This window comes from Nelumbo lutea, chromosome 2 (assembly GCF_056320005.1).
Source record: "Nelumbo lutea isolate HS-2025 chromosome 2, American lotus-T2T, whole genome shotgun sequence".
In the NCBI taxonomy this organism is placed as follows: Eukaryota; Viridiplantae; Streptophyta; class Magnoliopsida; order Proteales; family Nelumbonaceae; genus Nelumbo; species Nelumbo lutea.
In genome coordinates, this window is record NC_142685.1 from 55368846 (window position 1) to 55390293 (window position 21448).

The 21448-nt window shown below is 36.7% G+C and overlaps 1 protein-coding gene across 1 annotated transcript; it reads right to left on the reverse strand.

Annotated features, from left to right (window-relative positions):
- Positions 1 to 447: 447 nt before the first annotated feature.
- Positions 448 to 19450, reverse strand: LOC148870829 (LIMR family protein At5g01460-like). The gene is made up of 14 exons (XM_088970609.1): positions 18677 to 19450; positions 18480 to 18565; positions 8391 to 8506; positions 7931 to 8041; positions 7107 to 7205; positions 6899 to 7021; positions 6160 to 6222; positions 5904 to 5968; positions 3917 to 4026; positions 3709 to 3823; positions 3527 to 3592; positions 1251 to 1361; positions 1091 to 1157; positions 448 to 994 (listed from the first exon to the last, which is right to left on the reverse strand). Exons 1-14 carry the CDS (start codon positions 19024 to 19026, stop codon positions 947 to 949), a joined length of 1530 nt encoding a protein of 509 aa, XP_088826735.1. The 5' UTR covers positions 19027 to 19450; the 3' UTR covers positions 448 to 946.
- Positions 19451 to 21448: the final 1998 nt, after the last annotated feature.

The window sequence follows — 21448 nt, forward strand, 5'->3', positions numbered from 1 at the left end:
CCAGAACCAAATTGTTTTAGTTTCACATAAAATGTGAAGTGCAAAATTCTAACTCTCCCAAACTGTACTGTAAACTGGAAAAAAAAGTTGCATGTCTGAAAATGGCAAGATAGCGAATTTTATTTTTAACCAGAGCCGCGTTCATCCACTCATTGTTTAAAATTTAAATAATTAGTTAAACGAAGCACAGAAGAATCTGTGATGTAGGCTGCAAGATCATTGACAAATGGTATGTCAGGAATGTTGGCAACTTGGCATATATGCAGGTTATAACTAAGGTACATGGTGCATCTTTCAGAGTTCAGATTTATGCGTTTCCTTCTGGTAATCAGTCTCGGTGTTGAGGTGTTTTTGAGTTTCCCTAGTTTACTGTCGTTCGTGTGTATCCTCCTTTTCGTTACACCTATACCCAATCAATTCTTAAATCCCAATATCCCGATATGCATCTTCCCAAACTCTTTAAACCTTGGTCAAAACCTTAAAAAGAATTGCCGTACAAAGTCATTCTCATTTGTACATATACATGAGCATACTGATCAGCCGCACATTCAAAAAAGAAATCTAGATCCTGACAGATAGATCTACGTTACAGTAGCTGTGATTCTCCAAACCCAAGTCCCACATCCCCCTATAAGTTATCGCCATCGCAAGCACCTTGTCAACTTACACAATAAATCAACCATGAAAGATTACATAGAAGGGTGAAGAAAAATAAGAGAGAAAAGTGGTACAAGGAGAGTGGAAGCAATAACAGCACTCGCCACCACTACTTGAATTGTAGTAACCAATTTACACTTGGGTGAGATGGCCTACTTCACTTGACATCAACATATGGAAATAAAATCAGGCCGTGAACACCCAAATATGAAATCACTCCGAAATGAAATAAAGCTCTGAGAATTCTGAGGTCCTGAAGCCCTATTCTCTTCCAGGAGGCACCATTGTTTCAAGTGGAAAGCTGAAACCTGCCACTTGGTTTTCTCTTTTTCCATCCCTGAGAATTTCAAAGATGTAAGTAGTCTAGATTTTTTCTGTACAGAAAATCCAACAATAAATCTATTTAAGAGAACATCTGAGTAGTGTAACTTACAAAGGCCACATAGTAAAGAAATGTTATACAAGCCAAAGCAATAAATGCAATTTGAAACACATTATATCTGCAAAGAGAAAATCAATATTACCAATCTAACCGGTATAAATTTGAAGAAAAATTCAGAAAGCACATAGATTAGCTGTAAAATGTAACTTACTTATAAAGATATTTAATTCCACGAAGAGATTGCAATGTGTGTCCAAATATTTCCTGAGCAGCAGTTGCCTGAGCATAGTAACCAAATGCCGTTGCGCAGAATTGAATCACACTGCAGCAGAAAAAGACCAAAAACCATTGCTACTAAACATCAAATATTATTAATTTACCCAGCATTTCTCGTACAATAGATTCAATTAACCCAATAAAAAAAGCAGCTTAAATATGGCAATTACTTGGTGAAAGACAATTTGGTAGTTTCAAATATATGACAACAATGGGCTCTAATACAACTGATCTGATATTTGAATGTTACTGACAAAATCTGAGCAGTTCTTGGTTGATTGTGTCGATAGATATCTGGATTGAGGGGTTCATTGAAATTGAAAACAACATTTATCTCTAGCACTTGCAACCTTCAAAAATGTTGAAAGAGGTGTTGTTATTTGTTCAATGTGGTTAACCAATGCTAGTTTTGTCATTTTCTCATGTATAGTTATATATTTTTATGATTCGCATGTATAGTTATATTATACATAAAAATATATAGTATATGTACCATATCATAAAATTATATATAATATATAAGAACATGCATATTTTGGGATTCTGCTGCCAAAGAGGTAAAAAGATACAATCAATGCAAGAGCCAGTTGAAGAGTGGTGTTGAGGGTCCTTTACCTACTATTGCAACCTGCTACATCTTCTAGTACTGGTTCTAGTTCTATAACATTTGCACATACTAGTACTCATGCCACTACCAATCACATATCGATTTTAGATAATCCATGTTTTCCCTGGATTGCAAACTGGTGTGTCTAATCATACGAACAGTGCTTCTTCCATGTTTCATTTGTTTCAGTTATGTTTAGGTAGGGATAAGGTGTTTATAGCACAAATGATATAAGCAGACGCATCTCTTCTATTTCTGGGGAATGAAGTGTCAAGTGTCAAGTAGTCCCACCAATAATTTAAATAGTTCTCTGACTTTCTTTCTTGCCCCTTGTGCTTTTCAAGATTTGGCATCCAAGAGGATGATTGTGAATGGTTGTCAAGCAAACAAGATATCTTTCGGATATGTTGCCTGTTTGATTAGCAACACCATGTCTAAGCCCATTAGGCGTTAGTAGAGCATTGCTATGGCATGCCTATCCTAGTCAATCATGAGGCATCTTTGATGTTAGAGGTTGAGGCTGCATTCTATTCTTTATGAGTTGGGAGTTAAAATTTTGGTTGTCTAAGTTCAATAGCATAGGCTGTCAGTGGAGCAAATCCATGTATGACATGTTAGTTCACAAAGACCTGGTATGACGGTGCCAAATCCAGCATGGGTCAACTAATGTGTCAAGCAGGGAGAGCCCTATTGATAGCCAAGGTTGTCAAAAATGCACAGCCAAAATTTTCTTGCTATTAATATTGCATAATCCAGTTCAGCGTGATAGAACAAAGATCATTGGTTAAAGATGAATGTTGATAGTTGCAGCTTTGGCAACCCAGGCCCACCCAGTGTACTCAGAAACTCAACTAGAACTACAGTGGCTGTATACTGTGGACCTTAGGGAATAGGGGATTCCACCAAAACAAAAATGATCACTATTTCACAGGGGCTTAGCATGCCTAAATTCTGGTTGCAGAATAGAGATGCTTTCTCTTGGATTCCTAGGTTAGCAAATAGATGGCTGGTGGTTTAGCCCAAGCTAGGGGTTAACAGAAGTGATTTGTTTCAGGGAATAGCAAACCAAATGTAAAGGGATCTATGTACTAACGGTAAGAAGGATAACTCTCTTTGCCGAGTGATGCTTTGTATTGTACATATTTGCCTATCTCCCTCTTAATAAATGAATTTATCGGTTACTGCTAAAAAAAGGAAAAAAACAAAACAAAAAAAAAAAACAGAAGAGTTTTTAACTATCATTAATAAAGCTTCTTTTGATCATTGTTACTGATAAACAACAAAGTATATTGAAGTGGACAAGCACTTCATTAGATAAAAGGCCATTTCTAGGGAAGTATGCCTTCCTTTGATCATTGTTATTGATAAATAAAGGAGGCTGCTTGCCCACTACTTCCCCCCCCCCCCCCCCCCGAACAACTTCAAATTACTTAATTGAAATGATTCTAGATCTACAAGTGAAAATCAAGAAATCAGTTCTTTCATTTAGATTGCAAATGTATTTTTGCAGAATAAGTCAAGAGCTAATCAAATATTGAAGGATCCATCAACTTTTCCCATTTCAATTTGTAGATAAAAGACTGTATAGAGTCGAGCAAGCAAACCTGATGGAGCAAAGGAGAATGAGTCCCACATTGAAAAGAAACGAGTTCATGAGGGTTGCTCCCCACCTGAACCCAAATCAATTGAATTAAAATTGGAAAAAAGGGGTTAAAAAAAAAGAATGGACAATAGCCTGTAAATGCCAAAGCAAATCTGAACAAGTTAATTAGGCAGGGTTAATTACTTCATGGGGTGAATGGTTATGAAAACTAATCTTAAGCCAAGCATCATTTCCCCTGCAATCACCGCAAGAAGAAGATAGAAACAGAAGAAGGCAAATGCTGCCGTACCCAAAAGGCCTGTTTATGAAGCCCAAACTACAAGTCAGATTATGAATATCCAAGAAAGAGGCATGAAAAAGAAGATACACCCAAGATTTACTCATTACATACCCCAAATATCGTCCAGTTTGATGAAAACTTCATTCAGGAAAGAAGAAAGAGGAGGATCAATCAATAGATATATCACAATGTGTGCCACCCAAGCAACTGAAACAATTAACCTGGAAAGCAGAAATTGCGTATAGACTAAGGTTATATTGAAATTGTGAGTCATTTTGCCACAAGAATACATAAATTAACCATTGAAAGCTAGACCATAATAACAATGGAACCAAAAAAAAATTAGCTTATTTCATATTCATGAGAAGTGAAGATAGCTCTAGGGAAATATGTTAAGTTGCCCCTTTCCAGATTCTCATCTGAAAGTGAAGCTGGGTTACAATTTCCAGTGGAGAAAACAAACAGGAATTTTGATTGTGAATACAATTTGTGTGATTCATTTGTAGAACCATGCTACATAAAATCCAAAGAATTTGCAAGTCAGCATTCTAACTATAGTCCAGGATCCAGAAAACTAAAAACTGGACAACCATACAAAAGGCATGAACCATTCCAAGGTCTCAGCCTGAAGCTCTGTAGTGAAAGCAGGACATACACTCGTATAAGTAGCATGATCAGACAATGATCTGATGTGCATCTATCTAGGCAGGGTCAAGCGTGATAAGCTAGGCCAATATTCTTCCTAATCAGCAGAGAATAAGAACCTATCAATTTGGAAGAAATGGATAGGTTGCTTGTTTTCTTTGAATTTAATAGTATTAATAAAATTGGCAATTATTCATTAAAGAAAAGTTCATGAGAATGATTAATAGCTCATGAATGATGAACCCAAACATCTTTATGGAATCATAGTCAGAAATATTCATTGGTTCAAGTCAAACCATCATCATCATCATCCAAGCCTTGTCCCAACTATATGGGGTTGGCTACATAAATCCTGTTTCACCATTCTGTTCTGTTTAATGTCATATCCGTTGTTAGATTATTTGCACTTAAATAATTTCTTACTACGTCTACCCATGCCCTTTTTGGTCTACTCCTAGCCCTTCTAGCCCCTTCAACTTGCAATAAATCACTTCATCTTACAGGTGCTATTGATGGTCTTCTATGCACATGTCCAAACCATCTTAAGTCTACTTTCTCTAATGTATATTCTACCTTGCAGATCAATGCATTATCAAGCATTTTATAAATAAAAGGAAAGAATGGAAGCTATGTGTTGCTTCGTCCTACTTATAAATCGGTAACATCTACAATAAAATAAAAGAATGAACTATAGCATACACCATTTCAATATGTATGTACGCATACACCACTCCAAATGTTTTAGATAAAACTTTGTATTTTTTATCTTCTTTTTTTAATTTTTATTATTTAATTGTGACATCAAGGGTTGACACATTTGATCCAAAAGGTTGAATTGTTGACCCACCACCAATGTCCAAACAAGAAAACAATTTCATTTTTTATTCGTTTTTTAATTTTGTATTTCATTCCCATCATCAATAAAACAATTATTATTTGTCACACTTATTTTTCTTTGATATGATTAAAATAAAATATTAGAGACGTCCAAATTTTCTACATTTTTTTTGTAATTCTTTGTATTTGTTTCTATTTTAAAAAACCTTATTATTTAACTTTGACATCATGGGTTAACCCATTTGACCTAGATGGTTGAATTGCTTACCCACCATCTAGATGGAAGAGTGGTTTTGCTTTTAGGCCAATTGAAAAATAAAAAAAAACACACACACACACAAAACAAAGATTTTATATTGTTAGAAGTATTGGATATAGATCTAATTAGTAGAATTTATTGGTAAGGAAAATACCTTAAATATAAGATTTAATGAGTGGGAATGGAAGTTAATACCTTAAACATAAGACTTAACAAGAAAGAATTGAATGAGGTGAAAAGTAGTAGTTCAAATTACATTTCTGCCCTCACAAATAGAAAGGGACCAAATTCAAAATTAGGGGTATTTTAGTGAGAAAGAGAGAGAGAGAGAGAGAGAGAGAGGGGGGGGTAACTCACCCTAGAATTCCCAATACAAGTTTTGCCAAGTACCCAAGAACAGTTAAAGCCCAAGTAGTCTCAGCCTGGATAATTCATACAAATAAGTGAGATGCACAAAGAATATCAAAAAAACCATGAATACAAGTATTCTTGTACATGTATCAGTTCAAGCATATAAAAACCTTTTTTTTTCAATGTAAAATGAGACGTTTTCATTAATTTATATGAAAGAATATGTGATATACGTAAATGAAAAACAAAATAAGGCCATCACCTGCTCTCCTTGTGGATACATCTCTTCCAAAACCTTGACATCATCTTCCAAAAGAAGCAACTCCTGTAAAATTAAGACAGCATGGAACCATGGAATAAGCAACAGTTTACCATACTTTGAATAATAAAACCAATATTTGACTCACCAATCCACAGAAACAGGTTTGGAACAAGAGAAACTAATACTAATACAATTAGATTAATTCCAAATTAAATGAGAAAATTCATTGAGTATATGATTGCAAAATGCAGGAGCAACAAAGGCAAAATGAACATCTAAGCAGTTAGATATAATCTCAACTGGGATTAATAAGCAATGCAAGTCAAACAGGTAAAAAATGTACAACAGCTTAGATGGTAAATCGTGCCTTCAACAATGCTCATATGTTAAGGCCCCGTTTGGCGCATCTTTCCACGTGGTCTGTCGGCTATTTAGAAGCCCGGCAGATCGTGCCGTGGCCTTTTTCCGTTTGGTTCAGAGATCTAGCCGCCAAAAGACATTGCGCCGAAAAGACACACAAAGCCCATTTTGGGCTATTTTGAAGAAGCTCCAAATGGAGCTTTTTGGTTTTTTTCAACTCGTCTTCGCGCAGAAAGACACGCCTTAACCAAACAGTCTTCAGGCTGTCAAGATCTTGATGCAAAAGCTCACTACGTCTTTTGACTGTCAAATCTTCCAGAAGATCTTCCAAAAAAGATTTGCCAAACAGCCCCTAAGTTATTATCAAGTAAAGATTTACCTTCTCAACAATCTTAACATTTTTACGCCATTTTCTCCCCTTAGAACCACTTCTCTCTTCCTGATGAAGTGCATCAGCAGCCTTCTTCAATTCTCTTGCTTTTTTCCCCAGCTCAGTTGCCTCCTGCAGGAAATTAGTACCAACATCCACAATAAGATCATCATCCATAAATGCATAAAAACTAAATGGAATGTAAGGGAAAAAGCACCTTGATATATTCTGAGCGAGTAATAACAGCCTTTGGACGCTGAATGAATGAAAAAATAAGCCCCAGAGGTAGGCACGCAATACCAACACCACCAAATATCTGTATGGAATAATGTGAAGATACTATTTGGTTATGGAGATTCTTTCAATAGGAGAAAGGCAAATTTTCATACAGCTTAGAGCATACTAGTCCCAGAAGAATGACAAATGAAATATTAATTTCCAATATTGAATATGATAAAATGGTACAAACGATCCTCTCACACTAACCCTATTTTATTTACATATTTACATGATCATCTATGATGCTTATAAGCATCTATAGATCCGTGTTCATAAAGAGAGCTGTATATAGCCCACTTAGATTTGCAACACATTAATATTGGTCCAATCTGATCCGATCCAGTATGAGTCCATTATAGATGGATTCAATCCAATCTGATGGATACTTTGGACCATTCTGAACTGGACCATCCAAACTGTTCAAATTGGTTTTAATTTAGATTGGGTCCAACCCAAACCTGGTCCATTGACACCCGTACTCTTATCTTATGTCAATGGATCGGACATTGATTTAATCCGACCCAGTCCAACATAAATCCATTATCCATTACAAATAGACCAGGTCCAATCCAATCCAATAAATACTTTGAACCATTAAGTCTGGACTGGTCCAATTCAATATGTCTCATGGTTTGTCCGTCCCATCCAAATTGATTTTGATTTGGATGGAGTCCAACCCAAACTTGGTCCATTGACACCCCTACATATCAACACAAGAATAATCAGATGGGTAAAGTTTGAAGGTTGGCAAGTGTGACATACAGAGAAAAGCACTGATCCAACAATGGTGGCAAGAGCAACTACATATTCTGGAAAGGTTGTGCGCATAGTCCAAGTTTTCTCTGATGAAGCACTTGCTGAGTATGCAGAGCACTGGTAAAAAACAAAGAATACAGGAAAAGTCAGAAATGTTTAACATGAATGGTAACCATGTCAACCTCCAGCCTCCACCCTCAAATGGATAAATAAGTAAATAAATAACAAAACATGATGCCAAAATGAGGATTTAAAACTACTGAGTTCAGTTTTCCATTTCTTCCTTTCCCTTGGTGTTTATAATACTAAGGTTGAGAATCACTAAATTGAGATGGAGAGTTCTGACTTACACATTACCAACAGTAGGGGAAAATGGCAGCATAAAGTTTCTCACAATATCCAAAAGGTGAAACCAAATATAAAAATGGATACAACCAGATGATAGATGAGTACAATAGTGTAGAACCTGGTGAAAGCCACTTCCAATGCATGGCTGACTACTTGAAAAATCCCAAGTATTTGGAAAATTTGTTGCAGATGAAGAGAGGTGCCTAACAGTGAAGTCCACCTTTCCAATCAGACCTAAATCCATTAAAAATAAAGAATTACAAAAAAGTGTGAAATAAGGACTCTGACTAGTAGAAAATAAATCACCATCATCATTATTTAAGCCTTGTCTCAACCATATGGGAACAGCTACATGAACCCTGCTTTGCCATTCCATTTGGTTTAGTGCCATACCCATTGTAGAAAATAAATCAGGTATAATGTGCTAATAAAACAAAGCCCAAGCAATTGAACAACTTATACTACAATTAGAAGCTTATCATGGAACCATTATTCCTTTCCACTTTGAGCCAGGGCAGGATTAATCAAGAGGCAAAGAACTTGACAAATACATAAGGAAGAGCAAAAGGTAACATATAGAATAATATGTCCCTTTACCCATCTTGTTGCAAATCAAAAAAATTAAATTAAATTAAATTAATTGTCCCTTTGATTACAGTTAAATGTAGAGAGATTCGAACTTCCTTTTTGCTAAGCAATTCAAGTTAAAGAAATGATCAGTTATCAAGTTTAAATGATGGAAATCAAGAACTATCATGGAGTTTAAATTGATTAGTAGCATTTCTAAACCTCTGAAATTTTCACGACGAGATATCATGATACCAGACTATGGACATGGAAACAGATATCGGAAACAGGGATACAGTTCTTCATTTCCTAAGATCCCAATATAGGTACAGGTATTCCATTTATTTATTTAATTTTATCATAGGTATCCTGTTATGATTGTACCTTGTATTCTTTGTTGTGACCTGCTTCATGAACCAGCTCCGAATTAAGTTGAGAAAAAAAAAACCCAAAGGCAAAATTTCATAGTGGTTTGTGGTGGAAGTGTAGTAGAGACCCGATCCATATTCAACTTATGGGTCAGACCTGAATACAAAGAGTAGTGTATTTTGGGGTTCTCTCTCTTGTATACTGGTCTAGTAGTCTTTGGCTTGTGAGAGAAGTCGAGCGACTTTTGGTGTATTTGGGGTTTAGGGTTTTCTATGAGTGAGGTTGTGAGTGCACAGATATTTATTCTTCTCCATTGCTGATTTTATAGTGGGTTTCTGCTCCTTCGCCCGTGGATGTAGGCTATAAGCCGAACCATGTAAATCTGTGTGTTCTCTCTTACTTCTCTTTATCTCTGTTTTCTTTCGTTTTCGGGTGCCATTCGAATCTATATTTCTAGGTTTTACGCAACATATCCCATTTATATGCTTGTAACATTCTTTTATGTCTATTTTTTAAACTAAGTGTAATTCAAAGTATTATTTTTTAATATTAGTTCATTTCTTAATACTTGTATCTTAAAATAATGTAAATGTAACTTTTAATATATAAAGATCTATGTAGTATGATTTGTCAACCCATACAATTTTACATATCTTAAAGTGTTAATGCTATAAAGCAAATTCTATAAGTTTACTTGCAGTACTGAGTGCAATATTTCAAGAAAGCATACCTTATGACCCTTTCCCAAGTCTCATCTCACTCTCTCTAATTTCTTGTATCTCTAGCTCCCTACATAAGCCATCCCATGACCCTACTTGCTCTTGTATCTCTGCATAAACAAGCTACCTTGAAATCTCCTCCAACAGCATTATGAAAATCTTCCACTTCTCTTTGTCTATCCTTTTTCTGCATAAATCTTCCCCTCCCAAAGAGAATAGATCATATTTACCAACATGGCAACATGACCTTCTGAACCCACAATGTTCTTCAAAATTGTTCTTTCTATTTAATTGATGAGTTTCACTCAGTGGAACGTCCTCCTCAGCAACCTTTTCGTTAATTTCCTAAATATCCTTCTACATTTTTATTAGTGCTTTCAGAAAGTGGTCAAGTTTGATAACTCCTAGCAACTAAGACTTTCTTGGATCTCTATATCAGTATCCCATTTTTTTTAGATAAGCCCCTATATCAGTATCCTTACAAGTATGCAGAGTAAAACTGTCAACAATTGCTGACTCATTCTCAAAATCCAAACAAACATCTTTTTTTTTTTTTTTGATCAATAACACTTTCATTAAATCATCAGTAGAAAATCTACAGGAGGAAGACAAACACACTTATCTTCCAAGAGCCACAAAGAGCCTCATAAAAGGAAAAAAAGAAGGAAAAGAGAAAAGAAGACACTAAAGTTACAGCTTAGCCCAACACAGTGAATCCCTTTCTACCCCTTGTTTAGCTAAACTGTCAGCTAGGGAATTAGCCAATCTTTTAACCCAACATGTCTTAACTTCCATCTCCCGCACCAGCCACATGAATTTCCTCCTCTCATTGTTGTATTTCCATAAACCATTTTGATCTTTAGTCAGCCACCCTATCACCACCTCTGAATCCCCTTCAATTATGAGTTTCTTGATGCTCAACTCCTTAGCTTTCCGGACTCCTTCCATAACTACAAAAATCTCAGCTCTAAGGGAGTCACCCACTCCAATTGGGCCTGAGAACATTGCAGAGATGACCCCATTTTCGTCCTTAAAAACACCTCCAATCCCCGATTGCCCTGAATTTCCCCTACTGCATCCATCAAAGTTTAATTTCAAGAATCCACTAGGTGGGGGAGTCCAAGCCATATTCATTACTGACTTGGTCTGTGTGCAATTTGCAATTTCACCCCACTTCCTCAACATGTCATCCACAGTGTAATCTAAATATTTCAGCCACTATACCGCCCTAATATGTATGATAGCCCTCAGATCTGTTGCTCCTCTTTGGGTTTCTGAAAATATCCTGGAGTTTCTTTCTTCTCACAATGTCCAACATACTGCAGCCCTCAGTCCTCTCCACATTATCCTTTCCCTTTTTATCCGCCACCTGAAAAAGTTAGGGGAGAAAAGGCCCTGCAAGTCTGATTGGGGATTCCAACTGCATCCAAATAAGGAGGAAGCCCAATTCCAAATTGACATCGCAAAGTGGCAAGACACCAGTAGGTGAAAACCAATCTCCCCATCCGCTTTACATAGAACACACCACTGAGGTGACATGCAAGTATTGGGTCTCTTCTTTTGGAGTAGATTACCAGTGTTAATTCTTTCCAGATAGGCTTCCCAACAAAAACTACCAATCCTAGGAGGTATTGCTCTGCACCAAACCTCACCAATAGGGAAAAGGGGGAAGGTAGGACTGGTGGACTGACTTAAGACTTTGAAGAACGAAGTACAAGAGAATATGCCATTGGGAGTAGGTGTCCAAATTCTAGAATCCGCCCTAGTGGGGTCTAAGACAACGTTATCAAGAAGTGCAATAAGGCTCGAAATACTGCCGAGGTTTGAGTCCCTTAAATCCCTTCTTAGACCCAAGTTCCACCCAATCCCAGAAGTGGAAGAGGACGGGGTGATGAAAGATGAGATCGGCTCATTTTTCAAATCGGAAGGAGCATACAAAGAAGGAAATTGATCCTTTAAAGGGGCGCTCCCCACCCAGGTTTGTTCCCAAAATTTTATGGAGTTACCAGAATTCAAGTCATACCTGATATTAGGGGAGAAAATTGGTAGCAGGTCATGAATGGCTTAGGAGAATTGCTTGTGGTCCTAGCTCTGATTCCAGCGTCCCATCCATTGTGCTCCAGCCCATGTATACTTGCCACTATTCTAGCCCATAGCTTCTCCTTCTCCATAGGGAACCTCCACAACCACTTCCCCAACAGAGTCATATTCCTTCTCCTGATACTCCCAAGCCCCACACCACCACAAGACTTACTCCTACATACTATCTCCCAACTAACTCTATGATCCCTCTTCTCCTCTCCTGGCTCCCACAGGAAATCTCTCATAAGCTTCTCTAATCTGTTAGCAACCTTCACTGGGATTTTAAACACCGATAGGAAAAAGATGGGTAAGTTAGCAAGCGTGGCCTTAATTAGTGTAATTCTCCCACCAAGAGAATTACATCTTCTTGCAACACAATAAAATTGCAATTTTCCACAAATAATAGACCTCAGCAATACATGACCCCTTCACATAAACACAACCCAGAATTTCAATAAAATTGGATCCAAGATGGAACCTATTGCAGAATTAATTTGATGAAAAGATGAAAAGAAACAACATATTGCACGAAGACATCTTCTAAACCTAAAAACAAGCAAATCTCCTAGAATCCATATACTTTGATCAGTTCCCTGAGCCAAATTTATTCCACCAAAAGAGATCTACTTGGTAAGGAGCAGCTAGCTAAGAGTGAAATATTACTTATTAAGGGAGACGAAACAATGGAAATATAGTGAACAATGAATACAGTTCCTGTAAAGACAGGAATTGACAGGACCCGACCTAGTGTAAAATGGAATTTGTCAAGTCCCTACAATTGTTGTCTACGGTGTAAAATGGAATTTGTCAAGTCAATTCAATGCTCGGCCTGACCCGGTAAACTTATGGTGCATGATTCCAATTTGACCCATTCCAACTGGTCCAATCCGGTTTGGTTTGAGTTTTAGCTTGAACCGGTTCGATTTCGCGTGGGTTGGATCAGAGTTGTTAGAACCGGTTCGGTCTGGATCAGGTCCGGTTCGGCTCAACCCAACAGACTATGACAACATCACAGCTATGTGGCTAGTTCAAGGGGTTTTTGAACTCCAATTTAGCTGAAATTTTGTGGGCCCCCACTTGACCCTATGAACCTATTATGTATGAAATTTCACACAAAAACACCCTTTGGATAAGGAGATATTGGACTGGTCCAATGACTGATCTTCCGGTTCACTATCATATTGATGACTTCTTGAGGCCGGTTAAGGGGGTTTCCGACCTCGGATTGAGCTGAAATTTGGAAGGATCATAGTGTACCCTATTGTGTAATTTTGTTCAAAATTTCATTCAAAATGAACCTATATATGTATATGTATTGTCTTTATTTGGACATGACTGTGAGGTTCTCCTCTATAAATAAGTCACATATTTTCACTTAACTACGATGGGTAGCAGATCGGCCCAATGGAAGAACGCTACCTTGAATAGTTAGAGTGGGATGGAAAGACTAAATAAGGGGTTCTGCTTGGGGAAACTTGTAACCCAACGGTGATGAACTTACCCAACCAACAGAATCACTTATTTATTCTGGACCATCGAGATCATTTGTAGAATTATCGTTCAGCCCAATGGAGGAATGATATCCTACATCGATCTTGGGTCAAGACCTTATCAAGATTATGCAATGGTCTTGATGAGATCTAACTAATGGTTACCCCATTTTTAAGTTAGATTATTGATATGTGTGTGTATTTTATGTGGCATGACATTTTGTATGAAACTTGCAGTTGTTAATCCAGCAATGGTTAATGGTTATCTATCAGGCATTGAAATATTAACTGGTACAAACTTTAACAAGTGGAAAGACCAGACTATGATTGTTCTAGGTGCATGGATTTGGATCTTGCAATTAGAACAGACAAACCCACTGAAATCACTGGTGCCAGTACTGGCGAGCAAAAGGCACTTTATGAAAAGTGAGAGCGTTCTAATCGCATGAGTCTCATGATCATAAGGAGCACCATTTCTACTGCAATCCGTGGTGCAATTCCTGTAAAGGAAAGCACAATGGATCATTTAAAGGCGGTAGAAGAACACTTTGCTGGCTCCACAAAAACATTGACAAATACCCCCATGATCAAAATGATCACCATGAAATATGATGGTCGCAGTGGGGTACGTGAGCACATTATGAAAATGAGTGACATGGCGAACCAGCTAAAAGGAATGGATATGGAAATATCCGAAGGTTTCCTGTGCACTTCATTATGACTTCTCTTCCTGCACAATTTGATCCATTTAAGATCAACTATAATACGCAGAAAGAGAAATGGAAAATGAGCGAGCTAATTGCCATGTGTTCAAGAAGAAGAAAGGCTTAAGAGTGTAATGCCTGAAAGTGCTCACCTAACCACTGGACCACATAAGAGACATTTCAGGAAAAAAAACTCAGAGAAAGAGAAAAGAGAAGGTCGTTGCTGCAGAAAATGGGGATCATAAAGCCCGTTGCCTCTTCTGTAAAAAGAAGGGACACGTAAAGAAAGAATGCCCCAAATATGCGGCATGGCTCAACAAGAAATGTAAGAATTATGCCTTTATGTTTTTTGAATCCTATTTGGTTAGCGCACCTTTTAATACTTGGTGGATGGATACGGGCGCTACAACTCATGTCACGGTTTCTCTGCAGGGTTTTCTAACAAACCGACAGCTGCATAAGGGAGAACGCACCATAGCCGTTGGAAATGGAATAGAGATAGATGTTGAAGCCGTAGGGACATATCGTCTCATTTTGGATACCGGCTTTCATCTAGACTTAGTAGATACACTATATGTACCTACATTTAAGAGAAATCTTATTTGAGTTCCTAAACTTGATTCCTATGGCTTTGAATTTAAATTTAAGAATAAAAGTTTTACTCTACTCCATAATTCCATTAAAGTTGGGAATGGTGTTATGCGAAAATCTTTACAAGATTAATTTGCACCCTATCTTTGCTCATGGCCCATATACCTTGCATGAGAACTATATGGTCGGGAATAAAAGAAATCGAGTGAATGAGAATTCATCCATTCTATGGCATAAAAGATTATGCCACATTTCTAAAGAAAGAATGGAATATCTCACAAAAGATGGAATCCTTAGTTCGCTGGATTATTCTGACTTCGACATATGTGTGGGTTGCATAAAGGGAAAATTCACCAAAACCACTAAAAGGGGAGCCACAAGATGTGTAGAGTTGCTGGAAACAATACATATGGATATTTGTGGACCATTCACTACTCCTACTATGGGAGGACACAGATACATCATTACCTTTATAGATGATTTCTCTAGATACAGTTACGTATATCTGATTCATGAGAAATCAGAAGCACCTGATGTTTTCAAGATATTCAAGACGGAAGTTGAAAATCAACTCAATAAGAAGATCAAAAGTATACGGTCTGATAGAGGAGGTGAATATTATGGTAAATACACCAAAACATGCCAAAATCCAAGTGATTTTGCCTTATTTTTACAAGAACATGGGATCGTTGCAAACTACACCAAGCCAGGTACACTTGAGCAAAATGGTGTAGTAAAGCGACGAAACCGTACTCTCATGGACATGGTACGAAGTATGCTGAATAATTCAAGTCTAACTTATAATTTATGGGGAGAAGCCTTAAAGACAGTTGTAGACATTCTCAACAGAGTTCCTACTAAAGCAGTCCCTAATACCCCATATGAATTATGGACTGGTAGGAAACCCAAATTAGGGTATTTACGTATTTGGGGTTGTCCATCTAAGGTAAAAATACATAATCCGCAACCAGGTAAATTGGATCCCAAGACAGTTAGTGGTTATTTTGTTGGTTACCCTGAAAGATCTAAGGGTTATAAATTCTTTTTCCCTAGTTTAAATACTAGAATTGTGGAATCCAGGCAAGCCGAATTTCTGGAATTTGGGAATTCTAGTGAAAGCTCTGGATCTAGGCAGATCACCTTTCAGGAAAATCCAGTAATCATAGTTGTACCAGTCATACAAGAAAGAGCTGTACCAATTGAAACTCTTGATGTTGATACACAAGGTGTCCAGAATAATGAAATTACTGAAAATACAATGCCAGAAGAACAAGTCTTACTTAGAAGATCTCAAAGAGTTCGGAGATCGGCAAATCAAATGACTATGAAGTCTATTTAAATGAGTGTGAGCTGAGTTGAATTTAGAAAATGATCCTGTATCATTTATTGAGGCCATCAACTCAAGGGAATCAGCTCATTGGTTGGAAGCCATGAAGGATGAACTTGAATCCATGAAAAACAATGATGTCTAGGATCTCGTTATTCTACCTGAAGGAGTTAAGCCAATAGGCTGTAAATGAGTTTTTAAAACCAAACAAGACTCTAAGGGGAACATTGAAAGATATAAAGCTCGGCTCGTTGTAAAAGGATACACTCAAAAAGAAGAAATAGACTATACAGAGACCTCTCCAGTGTCAAAGAATGACTCATTTAGGATAGTCATAGCACGATTGCTCATTTTGATCTAGAACTGCATTAGATGGATGTTAAGACAGCCTTTCTAAACGAAGATCTGCATGAAGAAGTCTACATGCAACAACCAGAAGGTTTTGAAGTAGACTGCAAGAAAGGTTTAGTTTGCAAATTAAAGAAATCCATTTATGGTCTAAAGCAGGGATCTCAACAATGGTACCTAAAATTCCATAATACTTTGTGTAATTATGGATTTAAAGAAAATATTGTTGACCAATGTATATACCTGAAGGTCAGTGGGAGCAGATACATCATCTTAACCTTATATGTTGATGATATCTTGATTGCTAGTAACATTCTTACAATGTTACACGAGACCAAAAAGTTTTTATCAAATAATTTTGATATGAAGGATCTTGGTGAAAACTCTTATGTTTTAGGCATTCAAATTTTCTGATATCGGTCTCATAGTATCATGGGATTAACCCAGAAAGCATATATAGAAAATGTGCTTAAAAGATTTAACATGCAAAGTTGTGCTAGCACTGCTGCCCCTGTGGTAAAAGGAGATAAATTTAGTTTACTTCAATGCCCTAAGAACCAATTGAAGCAAGAGCAGATGAACAACATTCCCTATGCATCAGCCGTGGGAAGTCTTATGTACGTAGATGTGTGTACCCGTCATGATATAGCATTTGTTGTTGGTATGCTTGGAAAATACCAAAAGAATCCTGGTATCGACCATTGGAAGGCAGCCAAAAAAGTCATGCGCTATTTACAAGGAACTAAGAATTATATGCCCACTTATAAGCACTTAGAAAATTTGGAGGTAATAGGATATACTGATTCCAACTTTGCTGGATGTCAGAATACTCATCCATCTACTTCTGGTTATATCTTCATGATGGCGGAAGGGCCTATTTCATGGAGAAATGCAAAACAAACTGCAAGAACTGCTTCATCTACTATGGAAGCAGAATTCATAGCTTGTTATGAAGCAACTAGTCATGCCATATGGTTGCGTAATTTTATCTCAGGTCTTCGAGTAGTGGACTCAATTCAGAGACCGATGAGGATTTATTGTGATAATGTTGTTGCTGTGTTTTCTCAAAAAATAACAAGACAAGAACAGGGTCGAAGCACATTGACATCAAGTACTTCGTTGTGAGGGAAAGGATTCAGGATCAGATTGTGTCAATAGAACGTATTAATACTATACTCATGCTAGCTGATCCATTAACGAAGGGACTCCCACCTAAGCTCTTTTCGGAGCATGTAGCACGCATAGGGTTAGTGGACAGTTTTGATAAATTGGATATGTATTGAGTGTGATGATTTTTATTGACACCACTGCACGTGATCACAATAAAGTTACTGATTCTGATAAACATATCTCTAATCTTCCTCTCAATTTAAATGTGTACACATAACATGAGACAGAGATATATGGGCCATGCTTAGGTTGTCTAAGCACTGTATACAGTTTGTTCATATTGGTTGAAGTTGCTAATTCTATAACCATCGATGGTCCTGAGTCAAATTAATAAAGCTCAAGTGACTTTGATGATTTGGGATAATCATTTCAATTGAATAGAACAGATACCCTTAGGTTTATCATACTGGGTCATTAATAGCCATATAAAGTAGGCAGAAAGATTCATCTCAGCTAAGTGGGAGATTGTTAGAACTTATAGCTTGATATGAATCAACAACTGGGACCCAATAGTGTCTAGAACTAACTGCTGAAATGGCAAGTTATTCTAGAAGCCCACCTAAGACTCCTCGTGAGAAAGGGAGCCTCTGGTTTTACAGTTCCTTAACCATGAAGGAAGGCCCCTCTCTAGGCAGTTCGGGCTCTACAAATAGAATCCCATACAAATACACAGTAGAAAGTGTTCTCCGGTTTTTAAAAGAGAAGAGAAAGAGAGAAAATTAAAAAAAAAAAAACTGCAAGAGGTGTTTCTGAAGGTCTCTAATGTTAGAGCAATGAATGCTTCTACAACAGCAATGAATGCTTCTATAATCATCATTATATCTAACAATCAGAACTTACCGTATAAAATTCCAAGCACTAGACCACAAACAATGGCCGTCGTCACGACCCACAGCAATGCGCTTTTTATCCGTTTCGCTACGCTCCTGCACAGGCACAAGGAAGACGAACATCAACACTAACAACAACCCAATTTCCCTTAAGAACCAAAAATTAATGAATATGCCTACAAAACTAAAAACCCTAGAGAGACTGACTTGTCCTGGTCGCCTTCGTAGTAAAACATAGCGAAGGGGATAACAAAGAAGACGAGAACGGCATCAACGATGTAGACAATGAGCCAGAGCTCTTTCGTGGGCAAGGTAAGATTACAAGCACCACTGTAAATCGCGTGCCGACAGGCCTGACGGTTAGCAACATCGGCTGGAAGCATCAAAATGGAGATTGCGGCAACCGAGAGGCCAAGAACAACGACGAACTTGGGAAAATATGCCTGGTTCACATCGTCGGGATGCTGGTAGTTGACAAGAAGGTACACATTGAAGATGAAAACCAGAACACAGACTACTATCGCGATAATTACCAAAGCAAGATTAAAATCCCCCATTTTCCGAGCTTCCCAGTCGAACTAAATCAATTCAAACCACTCGATCGAGAAAATGATTTTTTTTCTGGTTGTTCAGTTGCCCTTCAACAGTGAAGAAATCGAAGGAGAACTCTCATCTGATCTGCTATGCTCTGCTCTTGTTTTCTTTCTTCAGAAATTGGGAAAAAAACTAATCAACAGAGAGAGAGAGAGATTGTCTTCGGAAGCGTGTGCGTATGACGTGCGGTGTGAGGACTGAATGACGGTATTGTCCTCGGAATTCGACGAATGGACAGATGCAGATAACGATGAACGGGCTTCATTTTCGTGGGAGCTTTTGTAATTTTACTGCCTCAAATGATTAAACATTCGGACAACCTGTAAATGCGATACAACGAGCCTTCATCGCTACTCGATCATGTTGTTGATGCGTCAATTACTTCTTGTTGCTAATTACCAAAAAGCCTCTTTTTATATCTTGCCACGTGGAACAGTTGTCCGACAACCGGTTGAAAAGGTTTGTAACAGACCTGGACTCCGGACTTCGGACTTTCGGAGCGCTAGCCCAACTGCATAGGCTCCGTTTGGGAAGAGTTAAAATGCAATTTAATTGCATATATGCATTCTGTTCAGTTTTGTTGGTCTTTGGTAAAAATGCATTTACATATTGAAATGAGGTTTTCACATATTTGAAGGCATGTTTGTACTCAAATGAGAGCAAAGTTTACATAAAAAATGTACATTTTTGCTGTTTTGCACTCAAAGTGATCGGTATTAAGGTTGTGTTTCGTTGCAATGTGAATTTATTTGCACTCAATGTGAATTTATTTTTATTTCAAAATGAAGTAAAATAAGATCTGTAACAATATAAAGTAAAATCCAAAATAAAATAGTTTTACATTTAAATTAGGGGTGTTCATGGGTCGGGTTGGGTCGATTTGAGTCATTTTCTTCAACCAACCCGACCTAATCGGTTTACTTATTGACTAAATCGAATCGAAACTTACGGACCTTGAAGCAAAACCGACCCAAACATTTTGGGTCTGTTTTGGTCGGTTTATTGGTTTAAGTCGGTTTTTATATATATTTTAAACTAAAATATCTATTTATATTTAAGTTTATTTCATTTTAGTTTTTATACAAAATCAAAATATATTTTTTAATCGATTAGTTTTTATGCAAAACTGATTTTTTTGTCAATATATATTTAAATTTATATAAAACTGAATTAAATATTGTACCATTGTATTATATTTGTATTGGTTTTATATTTTTAGTTTTTATCGTAAATAGCTATTTTTTTCAAAGTTCAAACAAAACACATAAAATATTTCATCATTTAATATATAGGGTAGGGACTAATTAATAATTACTTAAATATATAGGATCGGTTCGGTTCGATTTTAGTTTTCATGTTGGTTTATTTTCTCATACAAACTGAAACCGACCGGTAGTTTTGAAAAATCGGCCAACTCGGGTTGGGTTTGGCCGGTTTGACATTTTATGTGAACACTCCTAATTTACATGCAAAACTAAACCAAGTTTCATTTTTTTTGTTTTTTATTTTTTCAAAAAACTCCATTATTTTATCGTTTTTCCTGTTATCTTCCTTATTTTCTTTTTTTATGATTTTTTTGTGTTAATTTTTAGTAAAACTTTGATCTATTTACTCTTTTTGTTTTCAAAGTTGCATAGCTAAGTCAAAGTGATCAAACCAGATTGGTCCAGTTCAGTATGAACTAGTAATTTAAGCTAGTGGGTGGACGGTTTTCAAGTATTCAAATTACCCAACCTTGCTTTTTTTTGTTTTGAAAATTGCATAGCCGGATCGAACTAATCAAACCATATTTGTCCAGTTCGGTATGAATTGGTAATTGAAGCTAGCGGGTTGGATAGTTTTCAAGTCTCCAAATAACCCCAACTATGAATTTCATCTTCTTGATGAATAGCAATTTTTATGTCCCTTGGTTCATTTCTTCTTTTGCCTTCTTCTCTTGGGAAACTAACAAAATTAGGGAAAGGACTTGATCTATTTGATCTACCATTCAATGCTTCAAAAATTAACTCCACCACATTGAAGATATAAGACAAATGAGACAATTAATGCTCATAGGAAATATATTTAGATAATTAGTAGTGAAATTTTGAAAATTTATAGAAAATTTTTAAATTTTTTTAATAGAAATTTTCTAAAAATATAATAGAAAAACATTTTATTAAAAATTTAATTAACAATTGAATTAATATTTTAACAAAAACATGTTAATTAATAGTGTTTCTAATATTTATTTTCGAGATATATTTTCTAAAAATTTATATAACATATTTGGCAAACCAAATTGGATCAATCAAGATCTATTTGAATCGGTAACTAAATAAATTGGGGCGATCTCTTTTTGGGTTATATAATGATCCAACCCATAAGATTCATCTTCTTGACTCA

What these genes read in the sequence shown, in the direction of transcription:
- LOC148870829 (XM_088970609.1), bottom strand. Translation starts at nt 19,026, where the DNA reads ATGGGGGATTTTAATCTTGCTTTGGTAATTATCGCGATAGTAGTCTGT. An exon ending in TTGGATCAGTGCTTTTCTCT is followed by an intron (nt 7,206 to 7,930) that starts GTATGTCACACT and finishes TATTCCATACAG; the next exon opens with ATATTTGGTGGTGTTGGTAT. An exon ending in ATTCTCCTTTGCTCCATCAG is followed by an intron (nt 1,362 to 3,526) that starts GTTTGCTTGCTC and finishes TTTCTGCTGCAG; the next exon opens with TGTGATTCAATTCTGCGCAA.